The sequence below is a fragment of the Podarcis melisellensis genome, assembly GCF_964234715.1.
Source record: "Podarcis melisellensis genome assembly, chromosome: 16".
Lineage (NCBI taxonomy): Eukaryota > Metazoa > Chordata > Lepidosauria > Squamata > Lacertidae > Podarcis > Podarcis melisellensis.
Window position 1 is genome coordinate 34,287,823 of NC_138533.1, and position 24,535 is coordinate 34,312,357.

At 45.0% G+C, this 24,535-nt stretch overlaps 1 protein-coding gene across 2 annotated transcripts in view; it reads right to left on the reverse strand.

Annotated features, from left to right (window-relative positions):
• Positions 1–3,771: 3,771 nt before the first annotated feature.
• ADGRD1 (adhesion G protein-coupled receptor D1) overlaps positions 3,772–24,535 on the reverse strand; it is a 262,582-nt gene continuing 241,818 nt past the window's right edge. For both annotated transcript variants that reach the window (XM_081893300.1, XM_081893301.1), the window contains 4 exons: positions 12,885–13,011; positions 10,217–10,258; positions 6,754–6,846; positions 3,772–6,109 (listed from right to left, as the gene is read on the reverse strand). In XM_081893300.1, coding sequence (XP_081749426.1) covers positions 6,014–6,109; positions 6,754–6,846; positions 10,217–10,258; positions 12,885–13,011 — 358 coding nt within the window. In that variant the 3' untranslated portion in view covers positions 3,772–6,013. The remainder of the gene's footprint in view (positions 6,110–6,753; positions 6,847–10,216; positions 10,259–12,884; positions 13,012–24,535) is intronic.

A 24,535-nucleotide genomic window follows, 5' to 3' on the forward strand; every position in this document is an offset into this window, starting at 1 on the left:
GGCTTCTAACTTATTGACTGACTCCTGACTGCAAGCTGGTGCTTAGGGCTGCCTAAGGCTCATGTCTGACATAACTTCACCTCAAACTTCACTTTTGGCTGATATCCAGTGTCAATTTCTTTGCATCCTGAAGTCTTGATTTGACTCTTTCCTTAGTGTTAAACTAATACTTGTGAGGTAATCAAATATTATGACAATGGGGGTCATAGGAGCACCTGGGATGAAAGCCAGAATCTCTGGCAGAGAACCATTTCCTCTGCTTGCTCTTCCACAGAAGGCAATGCTCTAACCCGACATGACATACAGGCAGCTAATGGTCATTTGACCACCTGGCTAATTGTCTGCTTTACAAGAAGTGGTCTCTGAACAGCTGTCTTGACAAACAGGCTCCCTGGTTCTGGGGAAAAGAACTTTATTCCCTAAGCAATCTCCGGATGTCACACTAGAAAATTGTGTCCTATAATTTGATCTCACCCTTAATGGGCCATCTGTTATCAGCTTTCCATTGTAAGGACAGCTCATCTGAGTTGGGAAACTTAAGGCATGTCTGCTGGTTGGTTTTTGGAGAAGATAGGATGCCCAACCCATCTAACCAGAACACAGTTACCTGATGAAATAGATGCAATGTTGCACTGGAGTACCCAAAATCAGCATCATATTGTTGGTCTTGTACTCAGTAAGGACCTGGTTCCATATTTATGAATTTGATAACAACATGATGCATATAGTTGCACATTGGCAGTGCTATGGCTTCTTCTGGCAAGATAGGGGGCAGTATGGGTTCAGCTCATCCACTGAAAAACCCAGTGTCTACATCATACCTTTCATTCATGCACTCAAGGCAGCTAAGCTAACTTTGGTGTAGCCCCTGATGGAGGAAAGAGAAGGTTGTGAGACTAGTGCATGTAGAAACTAGTCTACAGTGGTACCTCGGGTTACATATGCTTCAGGTTACATTCACTTCAAGTTACAGACTCCGTTAACCCAGAAATAGTACCTTGGGTTAAGAAATTTGCTTCAGGATGAAAACAGAAATTGTGCTCCAGTGGCACGGCAGCAGTGGGAGGCCCCATTAGCTAAAGTGGTGCTTCAGGTTAAGAACAGTTTCAGGTTAAGAACGGACCTCCGGAATGAATTAAATACTTAACCCAAGGTACCACTGTATTGTAAAAGGGTAAAATTTGCATTCCATTGTTGTGCCCACTTTTACTTCTGGCTTCATTGCACCACTGTCATGTGCCTGTCCTCCTGCCCCCAAGATTTGCCCAGAAGAGAATGAAAAGGGGTATAGATGTTCAGATTACCTGGGCTGCACCTTGTACTAAAACTCTTATTTGGTCCCTAGTGGCTGAATCCTTTGCTTCCTGTCCCAAGTGTTGATATTCACAGCGCTACAACACCCCCCAACCCCTGCCATGCTCTTATAATCTACAATGACAGGGAGAAAAAATGAGCAAGCTCACATTCATCTTTATTAAGAAATTGAAAGTTGGTTGTTGTTGTTGTTTTTTCATTTTGAGAGGCAGCAGGGGGAGCAGTCATATCAACCATTTTATTACTTTAGAGGCAAAGTCATCATTGCTGCTACATAATCTATTTTTAACTCACATCTCATTCAATTAAGGTTCCAGATTGTTGACAACACAGCGCTGTCTTGAAGACGTATCACAAAAGCCACATTATAGAGCCCATAAATAAATGGCAAGACTTTCATACTTTAGAAAAGGGCTGTGGAAGAAGAAGAGGAGGAAGAAGAGATTTGTTAGAGTGTTCCTTCTTTGGTACATTTATTGCACTCTGCAAAGCAGTGAGAAAATGCACAAGGTCGAGCATGAAGAACAGAAAAGGATGCAAAAGCAACATTTATGGCTTACTCATTTTCAGTGCTTATGTGCCCACAAAGGTGGCTGGTGCCCATTGGGATTGGTAAGGAGGAAGGCAGAGCCAGAGTCAATGGCAGGTGTGGTTAGAACCCATCAAAGGCGCAGTCAACTAATTCTAGTTTTGTCTCCATTCTCCTCTCTGCAAGGACAACACAAATGAAGGAGGAAGAAGCTAACAGGCAGTGGTTCTAAGTGAGAAGACAGGCAGGAGGGGAATAATGTTGGTGGGGATGGGCTCCTATTTGCCCTAATGGCCCAGCCTCCACGACATGCACACATACACACTACCCTGTGTGTCTGATCAGAAAGTGTGTCTGATCAAAGAAAAGAGGATTTTTAAAAATGAGTTTCAAAGAAACAGTTCATAATACAGTGTTTTCTAGCTCCAAAAACCACCACACATTTAAAAAAGGTGTTGTTAAATATGTACATGCAAAGCATGGAAATTGAGTTACTTAACTTCACCATGCGGTCATAAATAAAACAGGCATAAACTGGTACAGACGTAACAGCCACAATTTCCCATTGTTGGGAGCCCAGGACCATTGCACTGGCTTGCAGATTCCTCCCCCACTCCACTCTTCTGCAAAATATCCGCTTTCCCTTCCTTTTCAGAGCCAACCACAGCACATCATGCCTGCAACATTATGGACTTGAAAGATTATCTCCACTCTCATCGTTCTGATGTGGTTCTCATGGTTCCCTCACTGCGATAACCAGGCAGAACACCTTCTCGGAAGTGGCGCCAACCCTGTGGAACGCCCTCCCATCAGATGTCAAAGAGATAAAGAACTTTAAGAAGACCTATGAAGGCAGCCCTGTTTAGGGAAGTTTTAAATGTTCAGTGTTTTATATATGTTGGAAGCCAGCCAGAGAGGCTGGGGCAACCCACCAGATGGGCAGTGTATGGATATTTTAATTAGTAGTATGGATATTATTATTATTACAGTGGTACCTGTGGATGCGAACGGGATCTGTTCTGGAGCCCCATTCGCATCCTGAAGTGAATGTAAGACATGACTGCGCGTCTGTGCATGCGCGGGTCATGTTTCGCTGCTTCTGCGCATGCGCGGGTCATCATTTTGAGCATCTGCGCATGCGTGAGTGGCGAAACCTGGAAGTAATGCACTCTGTTACTTCCAGGTCGCCGTGGAGTGCAACCTGAAAATATTCATCCAGAATCTACTTCAACCCAAAGTATGACTGTATTATTATTATTTATTATTATTATTATTATTATTATTATTATTATTATTATTATTATTATTATATCACTGGATTAGATTGCTTTTTTGTCTGGGCTCAGGAACAACCAGGCAGATGCAGAGCCCTGGGGGAAACCCCAGCCATTTCTCCTCTGGGGTGGAAGAGTCCAGCAGCACCTCCTATTCATCAAGAGGTCATTGTAGCAGCAGAATTAGGGATGGGCTGTCAAGAAGGCAGCAGATTGAACCTCCAAGGAGCGCACCACAGCCATCACTGCCACCGCGGCAGAAGCAGTGGGCAGTGCATTCCTTGGAGGCCAGATCTGTTGCCCCTGTGGATCCCACTGCCTGAAGTGGTCACTTCACCTTGACTCATGGATAGGTTGGCCCTGCTCACCACCATCCTTTACCAGATGGGAGTGCACCTAAAGTTCTTCCATAGCTGTGTGATTCACAGGTAGACAGGCTTATACCCATTCAAGCCAATTATCTCAGTGTTTTCTAGTTGCCAGTCTGGGTAAATATCATCTACATAGAATGGCAACCGCTCTCCAAGGTTTCAGATGGGAGCCTTTCCCTGCCATAGAGGGAGATGCCAGGGACTGAAGCTGAGACCTTCTGCATGCAAAGCAGATGCTCTACCGCTGAACTCTAGTCTCAAGCATCCCCCGTTCATTTTTAAAAAAATAATAATACTCAGGGCCAGACCAATCAGGAGGCAGAATGAAGCAGCTATGTCAAGCAGCTCGCTCCATTGGTTGCCTGATCCTGTTCTGCTCTGCTTGGGTTGCCATTCTCTCTCCAGCTCAAAAGAATGTTTCAATTGTTTTTTTGCCAATGATTTTATTGTTTTATCCTTTCTGCAAACCACTTGGAGGGTTTGTTCGTTTTGTTTTACAGTCACGTGGTGTATAAAGGCTTATGACATAAATAAATAAATAAGACATGCCCCCCGTCCTCTGGATCTGATGAGATCCTACACTTGAATCAAGATCACCTCTGCCCCCTCCCATGTTGCAGGCATGAAGAGCAAAAACGAAAAAAGCTGAAAGCTGCAGCTCTGCCCCGCTGGTGGTTTCTCCACCCTTCTCCTGTTATTCCTCACTCTGAGAATGATCCAAGGGGAATCTTCCTTAAGTCGAGGCATTCTGGGCAAAGCAGCCAGGAGAAGGCCTGCACCACCACCAATGCAGTTCAGTTTAAACTTGGGAGCAGGGGGATGAATTGACATTAATATAATTGATTTTTTAAAAATTATTATTATTTACTGAGCACTTACCCACACTTCTCTTTTGCTCCACTTTTCCCAGGCTTTTTTTGCAAAAACCCACTCTTTAAAGCAGAAGCACAACAATTTGGGTTGTCCACAGATTGCTGTTTGGTCTGATTCAGCTTTAAAGAGTGGTTTTCTGCAGGGAGAGCTCTGGAACCACCACAACAAAAGATACCCAGGCACAGAATTTTAATGTGTGGACTGTGCCTGGAAAGGCAATTGTGGATAAGCCCTGAGCTTAAACGGCATTTCTAGCTGTTGTGGCAACGATGTAGGCACTTTCCCAGCCACCTCTCACTGCAAGGAAGCAGTGCTGGGCAAGCGGGCAATGGCGGTGAGAACGCCTTATGCTGGCCTGTTTAAGAAAGCCACCTGCCAGCCCTTACGGCTGCAAAGGTGGCTTGAACTGAGGTCTATGCAATTCCTGGAACTGTATCAGAAAATAAACACGAGTAGCAAAGCCAATAAAGGGAAAAAAATACATTTGTAGAATTAAAACAGGTGTTGCTTTCCCCTTCAAAAGACATTGCATCACTGCACTGCTGGAAAGACTAAAGGTTTGTCAGGAGATGAAATAAAATAAAATAACAACATCTGTGGATAATAACACAATCCCAGCTGCATTCCGGCTGACGACTTCACAGTAATTTTTCTTCTTGTTGTTGCTGGTTTGTATGAAAGCGTTTTCGTTTTGTTTTGCATTTCTTTGTGGAGAGAGGGTCTCCTGTTTGGCATTCAGCATCCGATGCTGCCGGGCAAAGAAGACAGATAAACCCAAGAGTCAGCTCTGTTATGATTCCCAAAAGCATACAGGTTAATTCTGTCCGCAAAATCTATTCAGCAGACAGTCGTTGATTCTCATCTGAAAGACTGCAGGCACCTGACTCATACCAAAGGGTGTTTTGGCTGGTGCAGACAGCACTCCAATAAAATAACCCTGCAGGTGAACAAAACAGTCATTGGAACTTACCGTGGCAAAGCCCAAACAGATGTATAGGCCATGCACACTCAACATCTGCCATCGTTGTTGGTCCCAAGGCCAAAGTGCCACGTGATACATTGGTTGATCCTGACTCTATTTCCCCTTCTGGCTTTGACTTCCATGCCACTTCCAGGTGAAATGTCTGTTGGCTGGGTGTTCTCTGGCAAATCTTCTCCTGGGTAATTGGACTGCTCATGTTATTTAATGCAAATTGGGGTTGTAGCGCTAGACAGGAATGGCGTGGTTTTAATAATGCTACACACAAAAACACACATTTGCTTTGCAAGGCAGAAAAGCATGTCATGATCATCGTTCCTGAGGTGCCATTAAACGTCCGAAGTCCCATTACTGAGGGAGTGCAATCCATTTCCCCACACTTAGTGTCTCTGCTGCTGTTTACAAGACCATCCAGTGTATTTTGTCACTAGCTATTCCATAGCTATTCCTAATGGACGAGTGGCAGGCAGTATGCAATGCTAACAGAAGCTGGAAGGACTGACTTAATCCCAATGCAGCATGGGAAATTATCTCCCCAATTTAGCAGGTGGTGGTTAAAGGAGTGGTTTCTACTGGCACAGATTCTGAGAAAATACTGGACAGGCAGGCAGCATGTCGAAGATCCTGAGGATATGGTTTGGATATCAGAGAGGAGGGTCGTTAGGGCTTGCCGTCAAACTGCTGAGAGATCAATCTTGTTTGCTGAATTGGTACTCTTGTCCCAAGTGTTGAGTTTAGTGGGGGTTGTTCCTGGCCTGTTCCCAGTTATCTGGAGCGGGAAGGAGGGAGAGAAAGGAAGAAAATTGTGTAAGAACGTTTCCTGCTTCAAGCAAACTACCGCTGACTCCCAGAGAAGTAAACTTGAACCCACTGGTTTTCCCTCAGGCAGCAACCCATGCCTAGATGTTGCTGGACTGCAGTTCCCATCATCCCTGTCCACTGGTCATGGCAGCTGGTGCTGATGGGAGTTGGAGTCCAACAACCTCTAGGGGGCCACAGGTTCCCCATCCCTGTCTCAGAACTCACATCATCAAAGAGAGTAGTTAATAAACAACATTAAACATACCTGCAAGTTTTATCTAGGCTCTATAAAAGTTCCCCTTTCTGATTCCCAAAAAGCAGTCTTGTCTGAGCAAAGAGATATGGAATTTAGGGCAGAACTAAGGCAAACAATTGATTAACAAGAAGGTCCAGTGGTTCTCGAGTCTCCTGTTTGCAAGGGAACCTTTCCACAACCATGTGCACATCTGCCGTGGTACTAATAGCGCTATGTATTCACCAAACAACATAACAAGACAAACACAGCTATTTTTTCAGTTGCATATGTGCCATTGTGCAGTGGAAAGAATCGTTTGGGCAAATCATCTGTCCAGTAGGATAACGAAGCCTTAGGAATTCTAGGAATATACTTACAATGTCCGAGTTGAAAGGTTTCACATTGATGTTGCGGATCGAACTGCTGGTGAGCGACCACACCTTGGTTTTGTGTTTAAAGGCAGCTCTAACCTTGGCAGGGAGAAGAAAGACAAAACAGAAAGATTCAATCCTAAAACCACCCCTCTCCACACAAATCTTCTGTCTCCACACTCTCCTTCTCTGGAGCAGGAAAGGCAAGTGAGGGGAAGGTTAGGTGATGGTGCTTGAAGATGGGTGTTTGCAGGATACCGTATTTTTTGCTCTATAAGACTCACTTTTCCCCTCCTAAAAAGTAAAGGGAAATGTGTGTGCGTCTTATGGAGCGAATGCAGGCTGCCCAGCTATCCCAGAAGCCAGAACAGCAAGAGGGATTGCTGCTTTCACTGTGCAGCGATCCCTCTTGCTGTTCTGGCTTCTGAGATTCAGAATATTTTTTTTCTTGTTTTCCTCCTCCAAAAACTAGGTGCATCTTGTGGTCTGGTGCGTCTTATAGGGCGAAAAATACGGTAGTCTGCTTTTCTCCTCGCCAGCCCTTTGGGGTCCATCTGCATAGGAAGGAGATGTGAGTTGGTGCCTACAATTTTAAGCTTGACCAGGAAGGCCAATGGACTGGTGGGCTCCCTTTATTAGCCTTAGAGGTACATGCTTTCTTCACCACAAATAAGTATTAAGGTTTGTTTCCAATGTAGCAATCAGTTAAAGTCTTTAACTGTATGCTTGATGTGCTGGCGCACTGCTGTTCCACAAGTGAAAACAAAAGCATGTTACCAAAGATCGTTGAGCAGCAAATTGTGCAACAAGAATGAGCAGTTGCAGAAGAATCAGCTGCTGCGCAAGAGGAAACACATTATCAAATATGGTTGTGCATCAAGCTTCTGCCTTTGTTGTGCAACCTTTAAACTCTGCAATTCACTAGTGCGAGGGCACTAGTGGGCAGAGAATGTTGGATATGGCCCATAGTTTTCCCCCTCCTTGCAATAATAGCTGAAGCCATTATTTATTTCCCCTGTCAATTACTGTCTCTCACCCTCCCATGTTTCTATGGCAAACTACAAAAATCTAACGGGGAAAGATGAAATGCCATCTATAAGCCCAGCACAGCCAGCTCCTGAGGCAATCAAAATAGCTCCTTTTTTACAGAACACTTTCCCATCCAGCCCTTATGTTATTGCTTGTAAAAGTCAGGAAGAAATGGAATTTCAGCCTGATGTCATCAAGTCTGAATGCTGCAATAGAACTTACTTGTTCCTGTCAGAATTTCTTAACAACTGAGAAGGGTTCCTTCCCACCCTTAAATTATTAGTTTGCTTAACTCTCCTACTCCTGTAAAAAGCATTTTACTCATTGGGTATGAGGGTCACGTAGAGCACATGTAATACAAAGTCTAGAAGACACAATGAGATGTATTTGACAACAGCTTCAATTCAGAGTCAAAATAAACAAATATGCATCTCTATGATGGATTATTGTTTACAGGAACAACTGCAGGCGGTGATCATTTTGCAGGCGCCCAATTGATGCTCAATTGCTGATATGTGGATCCTTTAGGACCCAGATGAGGGCAGAACAGAGGCAAAACATGGGGGGGGGGTGGAAAGGGGCCATAGTGAGTGTGTGTAGAATGTAATCTACAAGGACAGAATTTGCATTGGTTTTTGCACCCGCTTCCCACTCTGGCCTAGCCCACCACTGAAATGTAGCCCTCAGAATGTGGCCCAAAGGAGAGAATGGTCCTTGGACTGGAAAATGGTTTCCCATTCTAACAGCTGAGGTGGCTACTTCAGGTGGCAGGTGCTGGAGGTGTGGGGCAGCTGTGGTAGCCCCCGTGCTCCTGAACTGCCTGCTCTATCCCGCTATTCCTCTCTGCTGGATAACAAAGCTACGAGTGCCACATGGAGCTGTGATTGTTAAGCCAGCCCATTGCCCTCAAGTGTGGTGGAGGACACAGTCCTGTGACCAGGGTTCAAAATTCAACTGCCATTCCAGTTGGTGGTGTGGTGCAACCTTGTCATTTCTCTCAGGCAGCAAAATGTCTTTGGGACACCCCCTCTCCCCATCTATTTAATGTATTCATACAGTGGTACCTCGGGTTACATACGCTTCAGGTTACATATGCCTCAGGTTACAGACTCCGCTAACCCAGAAATAGTGCTTCAGGTTAAGAACTTTGCTTCAGGTTGAGAGCAGAAATCATGCTCCGGTGGCGCGGCGGCAGCGGGAGCATAGGCGCCGACTCCATGGGGCTTGAGGGGGCCCGAGCCCCCTCAAAAATTCGTTTGGGGGGCTCCGCCCCCCCAATAATCTCCGGCGCCCCTCCAGCAGAGCGCCATCGCCGCCCCTCCCCCAGCCCAAAATGCACAGGGAGGGGCGGGCTGCATGCCTCCTGCCCTCCCTCCCGAGCAAAAGCTCCACCCAATTTCCTTTGGAGCTGATTAATAGGCGCAGCGTGCTCTCCCCTATTCGCTCACGAGGAGGCGGCGCCACTTTATTTGCATATTCATGAGCTTATTTATTATTCATGAGCTTTCCCGGGCCCCCCCAATATTTTTTATAAGTCCGCGTCCCTGAGCGGGAGGCCCCATTAGCTAAAGTGGTGCTTCAGGTTAAGAACAGTTTTAGGTTAAGTACAGACCTCCGGAACAAATTAAGTACTTAACCCGAGATACCACTGTGTGTCACCTTTCTCCAAAGCTGGTATTCACGGTGGCTTACCAAATTTAAAAAGATTGTAAAATACAAAGTCATAAAAGCGATCCAGTTAAAAACAATGGTACACAAGTACATCAAAACACATTTAGCACCAGCATTAAAGTACAGATTTCCCAACAGCAGCCCATAGGTCAGCATTGCTGCACCTTAGTTTCAGAAAGGCCTGTCTGGACAGGAAGGTCTTAGGCTGCCGGAGGGAACCAATTTAACTGCTCTTGGAAGGAAATTTCACAGTCTGGGAGCAGCTGCAGAAAAGTCTCTCTCTCATATCACCACCAACTATGCCTCTAATGTTTCTGGAACTAAGAGAGGATGCTCATCCAAAGATCTTAACATCCAGGGAAGTTTTTTCAGGGAGAGACGATCTTTCGGGCAGCCTGTGCCCAAGGCATATAGGGCTTTATAGGACATGACCAACTGTCCTGTAGCATCAACCGGCAATCAAAGGTTTCAGTGGCTGTCCTTGACTGCAGCCTAGTCTCTTAGCTTTTGTGAATATGCCATAAACTATGGAAGACAGCAGCTAAATATATATAATACACATTCACCAAGGGGAATAAAAGGCCCACTCCCCAGAGAAACATAATTAAATGGCGCCATTCTCCTAACACTGCGGCTGATTTACAACTGGATTTTAAATCATCGTATTGCTTCACTAAATAAATACATTCACACAAAACATATATAATAATCCCAGCATTGCTGGGCCATTGGTTTTTACTGCCAAAGGTTCTCCTACATGGAAACATACCTCTGAGTTCAGGAGGCAGTGAAATAGGAAGATGAAGAACCCCTAAAACAGTAAAATAAAAAGAAAGAGGTTAGGATTTTACAAAGGATTGTTTGAGCAACTCCTGTTGAATCTAAATGGCTCCAGAGGGAAAATGTGACCTTCTCATCAAGGTGTTTGTTGGGGACCAGAAAAAACAGCCTCTAGATGCTCTGAGAATCTCTTTCAAGGTCAGTAGCATGGAGACCCTGATGCAGCATTTGGCAAGCTTTTGCCCTCCATATGTTTTCGACTGCGATTTCCATCAGTCCCAGCACTGCACTGGCTTGGGCTGATGGAGGTCATAGTCCAAAACATCTGGAGGGGCAGCAGCTTGGCAAAGGCTGTACTAATAGTGCCCCTCTTTATGACATGTCGCAGCTACAGCTGCAACACTCTGGGGAACATACTCTTTCTGGAGGCAGAGGCCAGTCCTGTTGTAGCAATTGCCACTCTGCCTTCCAGCCCTGAAAGAGGAATGTGGGGTATCACCTTCTACTCTAGGCTTCCACTGACAATGCCCATATCCAATCAAGATATTATTTAGTTAAACGTAAAGGGACCACTGACCATTAGGTCCAGTCGTGACTGACTCTGGGGTTGCGGTGCTCATCTCGCTTTATTGGCCGAGGGAGCCAGCGTACAGCTTCCGGGTCATGTGAGCAGCATGACTAAGCCACTTCTGGCGAACCAGAGAAGCGCACGGAAATGCCATTTACCTTCCCACTGGAGCAGTACCTATTTATCTACTTGCACTTTGATGTGCTTTCAAACTGCTAGGTTGGCAGGAGCAGGGACCGAGCAACGGCAGCTCAGCCCGTCGCAGGGATTCGAACCGCTGACCTTCTGATCGGCAAGTCCTCAGCTCTGTGGTTTAATCCACAGCACCACCTGCGTCCCTTTAGTTAGATTGTCCTTAATCCTAAAATTTCAGGGAATAATAATGGCAGTCATTGACCAGCGGTAGCCTTTTGGAATGCCAGTTGACAAGTCAACTTTCAAGTGAAGTCTGTCACATACAGTTGCAATCAAAATTATTCAACCCCCCACTGCAAATCAGGTTTATTATTAACATTTACGGACTTTTGGCTGTTTGCAATGAGCAAATTAAACAAAAACAATTGAAATAGCTTGACACAACAGATGCTTTAAGTGGTTTCCCCAAATTCAGCGAAATTGCAACTTAGTCTCACTATTATTCAACCCACTAAGTAGAACCACTCACAACAGCACAAATACAACAGGTGTTGTCTCAAGCACACATGATGCAACTAATCAAGGGCTTCATTTGTTGCACCAGATGTGCTTGAGCTGGAACACATGAAATACCTGAACTGGCTGGGGGCTAGCTGAGTGTCAAATTTGGTTGCATGTTAGAAATATGGCTAAGTCAAGAGAATGGTCCAAGAAGGTAAGATAAGAGGTCATTGCCCTTCACAAACAAGGAGCAGCATACAAAAGAACAGCAAATGCCAAGGACACACATTGTCATTACGTTATCCCACCCCATTTATTTCAATGCAAAGGAAATGCAATGCAAAGGATATGTGTGTGCAATCAATCACATATCCTTTGTGGAATGAAAACAACTGCAGCAACAAACACTGTTTTGTATTCCCTGGTTTGCCTTCCGTTCTGGACATGCAACAAATAAGCAAACACCAACAATTTCTCCTCCTGGTTTTGTTTTCATCAGAATTCTGCAAAATCCCTGTAAGCTGCTCCATTTTCTAAGAGAGAAAAATCTATGCCTTCTAGCAACAATACCCAACAGCAATGAGCATGGACAGTAGCACAACCTTGGCCAACCTAATACTCTGACTGCCTGGTTCACCTCATATTTAGTGCCTAAGATAGCAAACGACGACATTGCTCCAGAGGCCCCGGTGTTACTGTTAGTTGTGAGTGATGTACAGAGGCCGTGAAAGGTCAGAGGAAGCGGGGTGAACAGAGAGGCAAGATGCTGCACACAATCTGTATATAGAATGTTTCATATAACCTTTATCTTGCAGGCTTCTTAGTGCCATGATGCTGAAGTCAGATTCCTCATCTTTGGGGGATGAGAGTGAGGACTGTGGAGCAGGAGGGTAAGGGCATGCAGCAGCAGCAGTACCAGAAGTGTTCTCAGATAAGCCTGTGAAGCTAGTGTCCCCTCAGCCTGAGGACATGTTGCTGCCATTCTCTTACTCAGAGGGCTCCATTGCAGAAGACCTGGGGCTCTCTGATTCCATCTCAGTAGGAAACAGCTGGAGAAGCCTTAGAGGTGCCTCTTGCAGCACAGATGGTGTTAACAAGCAGGCTGCTCCTGTTGCTACTGCTCTATAATGCCATGTTTCTCAAACTCGGGTCTTCAGCTATTGATGGACTACAACTCCCATCATCCCTGACCACTGGTCCTGCTAGCTAGGGATGATAGGATTTGTAGTCCAGCAACCAGGAGCTGGGGACCCAAGGTTGAGAAACACTGATATAATGGCTCCTTTCTAGACCAACTTCCAAACTCTGTGTTCCTCACAGCACAGCTTGAACTCTGCCCTGCCTCACCCTCCGCCTGAACTCCTTGTCCCGCCTTGCCTCACCTCACACCCCGGGAGGTTTTGTCTTGCTGCACTGCAGAACACTTAGCCCCTTAACTGGGCTATGAACCTACCTGCAAGGAGTTGAATATTGCAAACATGTACTGGAACACCAATGCATGCGCATTGACCGCCAGAACACCTAAAATCCACGAGCTTCCCAAGATAGGCAACAAGACAGCAACTGCTTTGGCCGTCAACCTGTAAGATAAAGAGGGAGAGTGGGGATTTCAACACAATGAAGATTTTGAAATATAATAACAACATGTATTATATATATAGATACCACCATGTCAAGGGGAAAAGGAACATCACCCATGCCAGTCTGGTACAAGTATGGGACGCTCTATTGATCACCATATTTTGCCGGACAAGGTCTCCAGCAGATCCATCTTACCAGGAAGTCCACATGATATAAGAATCAGGCTTTAGCATAGCAGTACCTATCCTTCAGGGATGCGGGTGGCGCTGTGGGTAAAAGCCTCAGCGCCTAGGGCTTGCCGATCGAAAGGTCGGCGGTTCGAATCCCCACCGCGGGGTGCGCTCCCGTTGCTCGGTCCCAGCGCCTGCCAACCTAGCAGTTTGAAAGCACCTCCGGGTGCAAGTAGATAAATAGGGACCGCTTTCTAGCGGGAAGGTAAACGGCGTTTCTGTGTGCAGCTCTGGCTTGCCAGAGCAGCAATGTCACGCTGGCCACGTGACCCGGAAGTATCTTCGGACAGCGCTGGCCCCTGGCCTCTTAAGTGAGATGGGCACACAACCCCAGAGTCTGGCAAGACTGGCCCGTACGGGCAGGGGGACCTTTACCTTTACCTATCCTTCAGAACTCCTGCCCATTACTGCTACTAATCTTACTACTTCTCATTTCCCCTTTTCTGTTATTTTATTTATCTCCTGGCCTTCCTCCTCAAGATGCCCAGAGCAGAAAACACGTCAGTAATAAAATAAAATAAAAATAATTTAATTAAAATACCCGTATTTTTCGCTCTATAACACGCACCCGACCATAACACGCACATAGTTTTTAGAGGAGGAAAATCCGTAGGCATGCCACCCGTAGGCATTTCCTCCATAACACGCACAGACATTTCCCCTTACTTTCTAGGGGGAAAAAAGTGAGTGTTATGGTGCAAAAAATACGGTATCTAAAACAGAGTTTAAAATATCACCTACTCTTGAAGGAAATAATTTCAGGGTTGCCAAGAATAGTAGCTCTCAGTTATCAAATGCCTGGGTAAACAGGGGTATTTTACAAATTCCTCCTAAAAGTTAATAATGAGGGGGAAAGAGAAACCTCACTAGAAAGGGCATTTCATGAATGGGGAGCCGCCACCGAGAAGGCCCTGTCACTGCCAGCCAGACAACCTCCAGTGCCAGCACCACAAACAGGGCCCTCCAGGCCAAGTTGGTTGATAAATCTTGAAAGCTAATCTAGATGCTATGCTAAAATCCACTGCTGCTTCTGAAAACAGGAGCTACATCTCCAACTCCTTCCTCCTCTTCAGAATTTCTAGTCTCATCAAATCTACCGATATCTTCCCCTTCCTGCCACTTTTCATCACTAGCTGCCACTGGAGGCATGCTGGCATGTCACAACAACATGGGCAAGTCACAATAATCAAAAGAAGGTCTATATGTACAGCTGCCATTTTTCATGCTAGATGTGTGTTCGCCTTGGAGCAGCTGACAGCTCTCCAACTAAAAGAGAGCCAGAGACCTACTCTTCGTATTTTTTAATGTAATTTGTAGGCCACTTGATTATAAATGAAACCTCAAAGTGTCTTACAAAGAATATAAAATATGCCTTAGAATTGTCAGTACAGTAAGTCACAAGTCAAAGCAAGTTTGTTTCTTAAAATCAAAATATAAATGAAACCAACCATATATATATATATATATTTGTGTGTGTGTGTGTGTGTGTCTATGCTAAAGTGGACTTTGAAGAACCTCGAACTCAGAACACAAGGGAGAACCATGCTAAGAGGAAGGCACGCTTGGCAAATCCACATCGTGATCAACTCCCGCCCAGGAACCAATGTCCCCACTGTGGAAGGACGTGTGGGTCCAGAATTGGCCTCCACAGTCACTTACAGACTCATTGTTTAAACTGTGTTTATAGAAGACAATCTTACTCAGCTACTAGTGATTGCCAAAGAAGAAGAAAAAGAATATGCTGAAGTTACAGACCACACACACACACACACACACACACACAAAGTTACATATTAAAATATATTTAACTAAAGTAAGACAAGTCAGATGAACATTCAAGAGAATACGTTCCAAAAGTCAACACCCTCTTCTGAGGCTGTGGCCCTGTGGCATATCTTAAGAGTCTCTGTATAACATCTTAGATCACCTTGTGCTCCCTGGACTAAATGTGAAAAGAGAAGCAACTGATGTTTGAAGGATTAGCCACGCTGGCTTTTGATCAACACCATGACACTCTAAGGAGGACATATTTATGCTCACAGAACATAGGAGGAAGTAAATCAATACCACTTTCAGAAAGGAGTCATTTTATGGGGGGACATTAGCCTGCCTTATATCAAAGTACCCTGTTTCCGTGCTTGTCATGCAATTACTCGTCAGCTATCGAAAGCACTGTACTTAACTGACTGACAAATTATTGTGGAAACTGGGTCTCATCAATTCTACTGCAAACATTCTATAAGCTTGTGGATTTCCTAGCTGGTTTGATGCATGGCTTCTTTCCCCTCACTGCGGGTGAGAAAACTGGCTACTCTTTGTGTAGGTGTAACATGCAAAGGACAACAAGAACAGAAGCCACCAGCAGACAGGGTGATGGGGCGCCGACACTCACCTAACCTCCTGACAGCTGAGTCATTGTAGCTTACAGTGACTCAGCTGTTGGGAGGTCAGTTGAGTCCTGCCACCTCATCTATGGTGGCAGAATCCAATGGTTTTCCACAAGAGTGGCAACTTTTCACAATAGGATCGTGCACATCTCTAAGTTACAACGAGAATGCAGCTTAGATGAAATGTATAACTTGGATATTCCTGCCCAGGCAACCTTCTAGGAGCTACAGGCCAGTGGTGGGTGACGAAGAAAGGCAAATGAGAAGTGAGCAACCAATGACCATTTCACCTTTCTACAGTAGGCTAGTTTCTACACACACCCTGTTCCATCCACGAAAGCAAGAGGTATCAGAAGAGTTCAAGGAAACATTTTAGCCAGGCAAAAATACTTTGAGTGCCAAGTAGGGCCAATGAGCTGGCGTGGCTTTGAGAGAGTTCCGAGGGCCAGTCAGAGAAGCCAGGCGGGTTGCTTCTGGTCCCCCAGGCCTAAGGTTCCCCACCCCTGGAGAAGACATAACTGAGCTAGGCCAGCCAATAGTTTGATTCTGAATAAGGCAGTTTCCTATGTTCCTATGCACTTGAAGATTCCTTAGCACATGACCTGGGGGATTCTGGGATGGAGGGAAGATGCCACCCACCTCTGACTTTACGTAAGACAATTGGATGGGTCAGAAGAAGGAAAGGAGGTAGGTAACAAGATTGCTTTAGGGGACGAAACTGTCAGTTTGCATTTCTTAGTGCAGAAAGTATTGATGTGATGTCTAGAGATCTTTACTATTCTCCTTAATTCAAGAGGGCTCTGGAAGCTTCCAGAAGCTTCTCTGTGCGAAAGAAACAAGCAGAAGGTTCATGATGTTTGGGTTATTCCTTCAGAGAAGCTGAGTACAGCTGGCCTAAACTGGTTCTGTTAGCTCTTTCTGTCAAGGTCATGCTAACTATAAAAGTAAGGCCAGAAGGATCCTGGGTTTCACTTTCACTTTCTATCCCCCTTTCCTTCTGGTGTGGTGTTCTGTACATAGTATGCTTGGTGTTAAGGTTTAGACTTATTATAAGTTATTGTAAGTTTAAGTTAAGTCTACTGCGACTGGATTTCTTATGGACAGTGCCAATCTTGAATGTATTGGAATTTTGACCATTATGCTCATTTGCCTTCAGTAGCAGTAAAGGTCTACTGGATGAAATACAATTGCCTCTGATCTATTTTTTTTGGGGGGGGGGAGGGGAATCCTGCAATGTGTTTTAAGTTTTTACTCTGCTAACTATACATTGGAATCTGCTCTGCTTCAATATTGAGTAGAATTCCATGACAGAAACATGCAATATGATGAGCTGGGAGGGGGGAGGAATACAAGAGACTAGAAGACTTTCTTACAGTGACATTGTTTTATCAGAGCCAGAGATCAAACACTAAACATGAACAGCTTGAAAGTATGGATCTGTTTGAAGGTATGCAGCTGCCACCAAGTTTTCACCTAAAGCCATGACCCCACCCACCGTCATAAAATCATTGGAGAGCTTTGGAGTGAAATTATGGAGAGGTAGCAACCATGTTAACTCAGATAATGTCTGGAATGGGTCTTCAAATGGACTAAAAGAGCCATTCAATTCATCCTGGTAGGAGCATCCACCCACCAAGGGCCCTCCAGTCTGTTCATACTGTGCATACTGGAAACCTTATGAACATAAGACCAGACTCTGCTATTTGATGTTTCAGCTAACTCTAGAAACCAAAAGTCTGAATGTAAGGGTACCCGCATAATATGATTCAAGGCGCAAGAACAAAAATGGGGGAAATCTTTTAAATTAAATAACCGAGATCTAAGGAGGCTTAGTTCTCACAGCACCCCCTTAGCAAACAAATCATTTTGTGCTTGATTCAAAAGGAGACACTACAAAACTGCACAGGGCTCTTCCTTTCAGTGGAATAGAGAAATCTGGGTCACAGAAGAAAAACTGGATGAGATTCTTTGTATAGATTAGAAATTATGTTGCCCTTGACTGAAATATCACTCTACAAATAAATTCTGAATGCTCAGCTAGGAATAGAAAAGAGATTCGGTGAGCACCGAGGACAGTTGTTCATAATTCGTAATTTTTAATTAAAAAATGCTAGAAACATATATAACATAATCAAAAGGACACCTTGGTCAAGGAGGTTGTATAATAATAATTTATTTATGCCCCGCCCATCTGGCTGAGTTTCCCCAGCCACTCTGGGCAGCTTCCAATCAAGTGTTTTAAAAAATAGAGCATTAAATATTAAAAACTTCCCTAAACAGGGCTGCCTTCAGATGTCTTTTAAAAAGAAGATAGCTGCTTATTTCCTTCACATATGAAGGGAGGGCGTTCCACAGGGCGGGCGCCACAACCAAGAAGGCCCTCTGTCTGGTTCCCTGTAACCTCACTTCTTGCAATGAGGGAGCCGCCAGAAGGCCCTCGGTGCTGGACCTCAGTGTCCGGGCTGAACGGTATACAGGACCGAGGCCGTTTAGGGCTTTAAAGGTCAGCACCAACACTTTGAATTGTGCTCGGAAACGTACTGGGAGCCAATGCAGATCTCTCAGGACTGGTGTTATGTGGTCCCGGCGGACTTAACATTTGGGCACCTGCAGAAGTACCTCTGCAGATGGATGGGGAGAAGATAGGTGCTTAGGTCAGTGGTGGTCTGTGGATCATTGCTGGTCCATGAGCCATTAGCTGCTGGTGCCTAGCAACTCCACCACAGCCCAGATTGGTTGGGGCACTTCAAGGACCAAATATGGTGCCAGTCTCTGGCACAATGGTATAGGTGGTTCAAATCTTGACATCTCCAAGTAGGACTGGGAAAGACCAGTCCTACTGGTCTGCTGTCAGTCAAGTCTACACTTTAGCTTATTGTCTACACTGTATATAGTAGTGAGCTAGATAGACCAAAGGTCTGATTCAGTATAAGGCAGCTTCCTACAATCCTCACCATGTGACCAATTCCATCCCTATGGAATAGTCACAAGGGGGTTGAGGGAAGACTCCATGCAGGAGAACGTCTTGCACTGCTGGGCACGAATGTAAATCTGGCCTAATGATGATGGTGGTGGTGGTGGTGGTAAAATGCCAAACAGAGGCTGAGCATTCAAAAAAACAAAACAAAACAATCAAAGAAGCCAAACCAAATAATCAGCAATCATTTTTTTTTTTTAATGATGCAATGCAATGGTCATCTTGTTTAGTGCTAGCAAAGCCCTCTGGAATTCTGCCAGGGCATATAGGTTGTTTTCTAGGGCATTTCAAAGTGGCATTCAAAACTGTCTGCTCCATTCCTCCTTCTTCCCTTCCTTTATTTAATGCTCCCCTTTTAGTCCTTTCAATATCAGATAGCAAGCGAGAACACCTGCCTGCCCAACATCTATTAGAAAGAAATTTCACCACTCCAGGGACGCCAACTCTATCGCAAACAGGAACGTGGCCCATAACTTACAAATCAATTTTATTTGCTGGATGTGTTTGTAACTAATCCTTCTGGAGGTGGCTGACCTCCACCACTTCAGCCATTCCATCTGCTGAGTTAGAGATGCTGCTCAGGCCTATAAACCAAGGTTATATAAAGAGTCGAGGAAAGGTGGAAGTTTTCCCGGAGCAGCTTATCAAACCCAGTACCTTGACCAATATGTTTTTAGCTGACTGTCCCTTATTTAGGATTTGTTCAACAAATATTAGCACAGCTCAGCTTTAGCTGTGACGATTGCCTAGGAGAATTCTATCAAGAGGCATACTCGGCAGTATTTCACAGATGAAAATCCTCATAACCCCTCTATTCATGTATCAGGATTACCACCCAAGGTCTTTCCAGGACCACTATTGCATGTTGCAGAAGGATCTAGAATCATAGAGATTTGGGGGAACGAGGAACCATATATAGAAATGGGGAAGAAATTTGATCCAGCACACATTTGAAGGTGAACCTACCTAATTTGCACTTTTTGAAACAAGAGGCAAACTGAAAGGCATTCAAAATTCACACTTCTCTGAATTTTGTAATGCAGTTGTCCGGTCAAATGATGTACTAGAAAATGCTTATAGAATCACAGGCTTGTAGAGTTGGGAGGGACCCTGAGGATCATCTAGTCCAACCCCCTGAAATACAGCTATCCTATACGAAGAACAAACCTGCAGCACCACACTGTAACCAACCGAGGCATCCAGACTAGTATGGTAAAACATGCATTAAAATGCATTATTTAGGGAGCCACATATATAAGTACAAATCGACACCTGAGTTCCTACCAGACAGAGATTCTGACAACTTTATTTGGGAATGGGTGAGATTTTTGTTACTTCTCTTAAACAATTGGAAGTCAGTGAAGGACACCAATATGGATGAAGAGAAGTAGACAAATTCATATAAGATTAGAAGATAAGGTCATAAGCATCTACTAGCCCTGAAGGCTTTGTTCTACCATCAGTGTTGGAAGCAGAATGCTAGAAACTGCAGGCAGGAAAAGCACTGTTATGCTCAGACCTCACTTTTGGGTTTCTTCTTCTGTTTTTCTACTGTAAAAACAGAATATTGGACTTTGTTGTTGTTGTTTAGTCCTTTAGTCGTGTCCGACTCTTCGTGACCCCATGGACCAGAGCACGCCAGGCACTTCTGTCTTCCACTGTCTCCCGCAGTTTGGTCAGACTCATGTTTGTAGCTTCGAGAACACTGTCCAACCATCTCGTCCTCTGTTGTCCCCTTCTCCTTGTGCCCTCCATCTTTCCCAACATCAGGGTCTTTTCTCTTCTCATGAGGTGGCCAAAGTATTGGAGCCTCAGCTTCAGGATCTGTCCTTCCAGTGAGCACTCAGGGCTAATTTCCTTAAGAATGGATGCATTTGATCTTCTTGCAGTCCATGGGACTCTCAAGAGTCTCCTGCAGCACCATAATTCAAAAGCATCAATTTTTCGATGATCAGACTAGGCGAGCCTTTGACCTGATCCATCAGATTTCTTCTTTTCTTCTTATATATAGATGGAAATTTAGAAAGGATTATTTACTTATTTATTATTTCATACAATTTATATACAGTGGTACCTCGGGTTAAGTACTTAATTCGTTCCGGAGGTCCGTACTTAACCTGAAACTGTTCTTAACCTGAAGCACCACTTTAGCTAATGGGGCCTCCTGCTGCTGCTGCTGCGCCGCCGGAGCACGATTTCTGTTCTCATCCTGAAGCAAAGTTCTTAACCTGAAGCACTATTTCTGGGTTAATGGAGGCTGTAACCTGAAGCATATGTAACCTGAAGCGTATGTAACCTGAGGTACCACTGTACTGCTTGATTATCGGAAGGACCTCAATGTGGTTTATTGTACATTGAGTAAGAATGCAACACATCTCACCCAGATGGGGGAGACAGTGACCATTTGACCTAAGTGTCTGCTCTATCTCACTGTTGGCAGGCCACTCCAAGGCCTCTGATCTCCTTTCTCAAAGTTCTTTATCTTTAAACCAGGTTTGGTCTGGACAGATCTTCAAACAGAGGACAGCTTCAAACAGAGGAATGTTCACTGAATAGACCTTCAAACAGAGGGCTGTCCTTTGAAAAGTAAGACTGATTCGGTAGAGCTCCTCTTAAGTTCTTGTAAGCCACCATGTTCCAAAACATTGATGCTTTGTTGGGAAGAGGGTGTTTTCTTTCTCTGAATGATGCTTTCAGTAGAGGCAGGAAGAGAGAGCGAGGAAGGCATTCATCTTCGCCTGCTTTTGTCACCCAGGAAAACAGAGCAGGGGACTCTGTTCACTGTTAGGGAATTAAAGGTCAAATCCCCACCATCTGGTGGAAGTTGGAAGGCGGTCAGTCATGTTAAGTAGATTTTCAGAAAGAGAGAGAAACTGGTACTCAGTTTGCCCCTGCCTATTATTAAAGAGAAGCATCCTGTGAACTGTGAGGTTCAGGGCAGCAGCAAAGGCTGCACGCTCAAACATCTGCCAAGGAGCTACATCAGTGATGGCCAAACTGTTATTCTAAAGCAGCAATGCGGCAGCAAGCAAAGGCTATAGCAGCCAAGTCTGCTGCTTGTGGCTGGAAAGCCAAACAGGAAGTTTGTGACTGTTGCCATGGGAACAAAGGGGCAGTCCATTCTGTACTGAGCACCGGATGTTAGCTCAGTGGGTTTGTCATATGATCTGTACAGGATGTACATGGGTGGAGTTTATTCTAACTGCTGATGAGTGCAGACATGTTTTCTCTGTACTGAAGTAAAAAGACAGGAATAAAAGATGTAAATAGATTTCTGTCTGCTTCTTTCCCCTCCCTGGGGACACCAAAGGGGAGAGAGGAAGAACGGTGTGTTTTTCTCACAGTCTGGGAAGAATCGCCGAGACCTCGGCTGCTTATCAGCAGAGCGGCGCAGCCGGGAGGTCACAAGGAATATCTGCCGGTGCCTGGAAGACTGGCACATCCCTCTGAGACGGGCAAGAATACCAACAAGTGGTAGCAGACGCCGGTTGCTGTTTTCATCGACCTCTGCATCAAGGAGTGGCCTCCATGGAAGCCTGAGGTGAGAAGGCTGATTCTCTGCAGCCAGAAGCTGACCAGAAGAATCTGAAAGCCAAGCAACGGAGCCCAGGTATGAGATTTTCGGGCTTAGGAGTGAATGCAGATTGATTTATTCTCTGCTTCGAGGGAGCAAGGTTTGATAAAAACAGCTCCAGTCAAAAGAGAAACCGCATTCCAAACATTCCTGTGGTTAATCCTGTCCAAGGGATGGAATGCACTGTTGCTAAGCGACGCCCTTCAGTGAAGGCCATGCCTCAGAGAGGAGAAGTGAAAGTTAAAATGGAATGTTTTGTCTTCAGAGTCTGAAGAGCTCTTTGAAATTTCCAACGCAGCCAGTGTTAGAGCTGCCAGGTGGCACAGAGTGTAAACAAGCCAGCTATTGGATTTTAGAGGCTTGTGTTTGAGAGTCAATGCAAGGACTCAAGATGGATGCAAAGAAGGGAGCTTTGCCTTCTCCGCCCCTTTTGACCAGTGACAATTATGCATCTTGGTCTATTAAGATGAAGGCCCTGCTGCAGAATCAGAGACTGTTTGGGGTGATTGAAAACCCCATTCCAGCAGCACCAACGCGTGCTTGGGAGTCACAGGATGTGAAGGCCAGAACTGCTATAATTCTGTGCATGTCAGATTCGCAGTTGATCCACATACAAGATTTACTGCACGCGAAAGATGTTTGGGACACGCTGAGAAGGACACATCAGAGAGATGCAGGTTCTTCAGCGTTGCTGTATTTTGAGAAGCTGACCAACCTGAGGCTTGCGCCTGATGGAGATGTTCAAGCGCACCTGACGGAAATGAAATTTCTGCGTCAACAGATGGTGGAACGTAACTTCCGTCTGCAGGAGGAAGTGTTTTGCTTCATGGTGATCAACAGCCTGAATCGGACTTACAAAACAGTTGCCAGTCAGCTTGGGTCTCTCCCAGCAGCGGATCTAACGTCGGAGAGGGTCTTTGCCGTGGTTCTTTGTGAACATGACAGACTTTCCGCCCTGGAAGTGAAGGACAGGGGGAGCAAAGAACGGAGTTCTAACGCCCCTACTGCTGTTGCTACTGGAGAAGACGCTGTAGCTTTAAACGTTGTCCGATGTTACAATTGTGACCAGATTGGGCATCTTCAGCGGTACTGCAAGAAGCCACGTAAGAACAGAGGAGCCAAGGCGAGCTCCACAAAGTCTGAGGCGTCAGACAAAGGTCACACCAAGCCAAAGGCAAAGACTGCAAAAGCTTTGATGTCGCTAAAAGCCACACCAGAGGTGGGAAACTTCTTTGTCCTAGACACTGGAGCCACAGTTCACAAGACAGGACACAGAGGACTATTTTCTACGTTTGAGAAGCAAAGCTTCGCTGTGCAACTAGCCAACGGTCATAAGCTGGAAGCGACCGGAATTGGAACTGTGTATCTTAAAAGTCTGAACTTGACTATAAGCAATGTTTATTTGGTTCCAGAGTTGAAGTTTAATCTGCTCAGCGTTTTGCAGATTGCCAAGAAGGGACTAAAACTGTCCTATGATGATCAGAACTGCGAGATCTACAAAGATGGAGAGTTGTATCTTTCTGCCAAAGAGAAAGATGGACTGTATTTGTTGACTTTTGATCAAAGTGATTACATGAAATGTAAATCTTGTGATTCTAACATGATCTCTTTTACAGGTGTAGCCAGGAAGAACACCAAGCAGGTCACCTCGAGGGTCAACAGGGCATTTCAGCGGGTGTATGCTGATGTGATTGGTCCTTTAGCACCATCTAGAGGCAATGCAAAGTATTACCTAATATGTGTTGATTCTTTTACAGGTTTTGTCTGGATTTATCTTTTGGAGAGACCGAAAGAAGCCTTAGAAAGGTTTAAAGAGTTTTGTGACAAAGTTAAAAATATGCATGATGCTGACATAGATTGTCTTTGCACAGATGAGAAGCCAATTTTTCTCTTACAGGTTTTCCAGAGGTTCCTGAAGAAGAAAGGGATAAGACACAAAGTTGCTAGTTCTGAAGAAGCTTGGAACAAATGTGTCTGTAGTAGAGTGAACAAAGAATTGCAAAAGGGAATGCATGTTGGAATTCTTGCCCGTCTCAGAGGGATGTGCCAGTCTTCCAGGCACCGGCAGATACAATTCCCATCATCCCTGATCACTGGTCCTGTTAGCTAGGGATGATGGGAATTGTCATCCCAAAACAGCTGGAGGGCCAAGTTTGGCCATCATTGACCTACACCTTAATAGGGGGCCCATAGAGAAGAGCCCCCTGGAGCTGCTCCAGTGAGAATGTGGAGTCACTTGTGAAAGTAGGAACTGTGGATCTCCAGAACTAGGAACCAACTCTGGCAGATATATGGCCTAATGTTTAAGGCAATTCAAGCATGATAATAAAGGAATGCAATTTCCATACATGACAC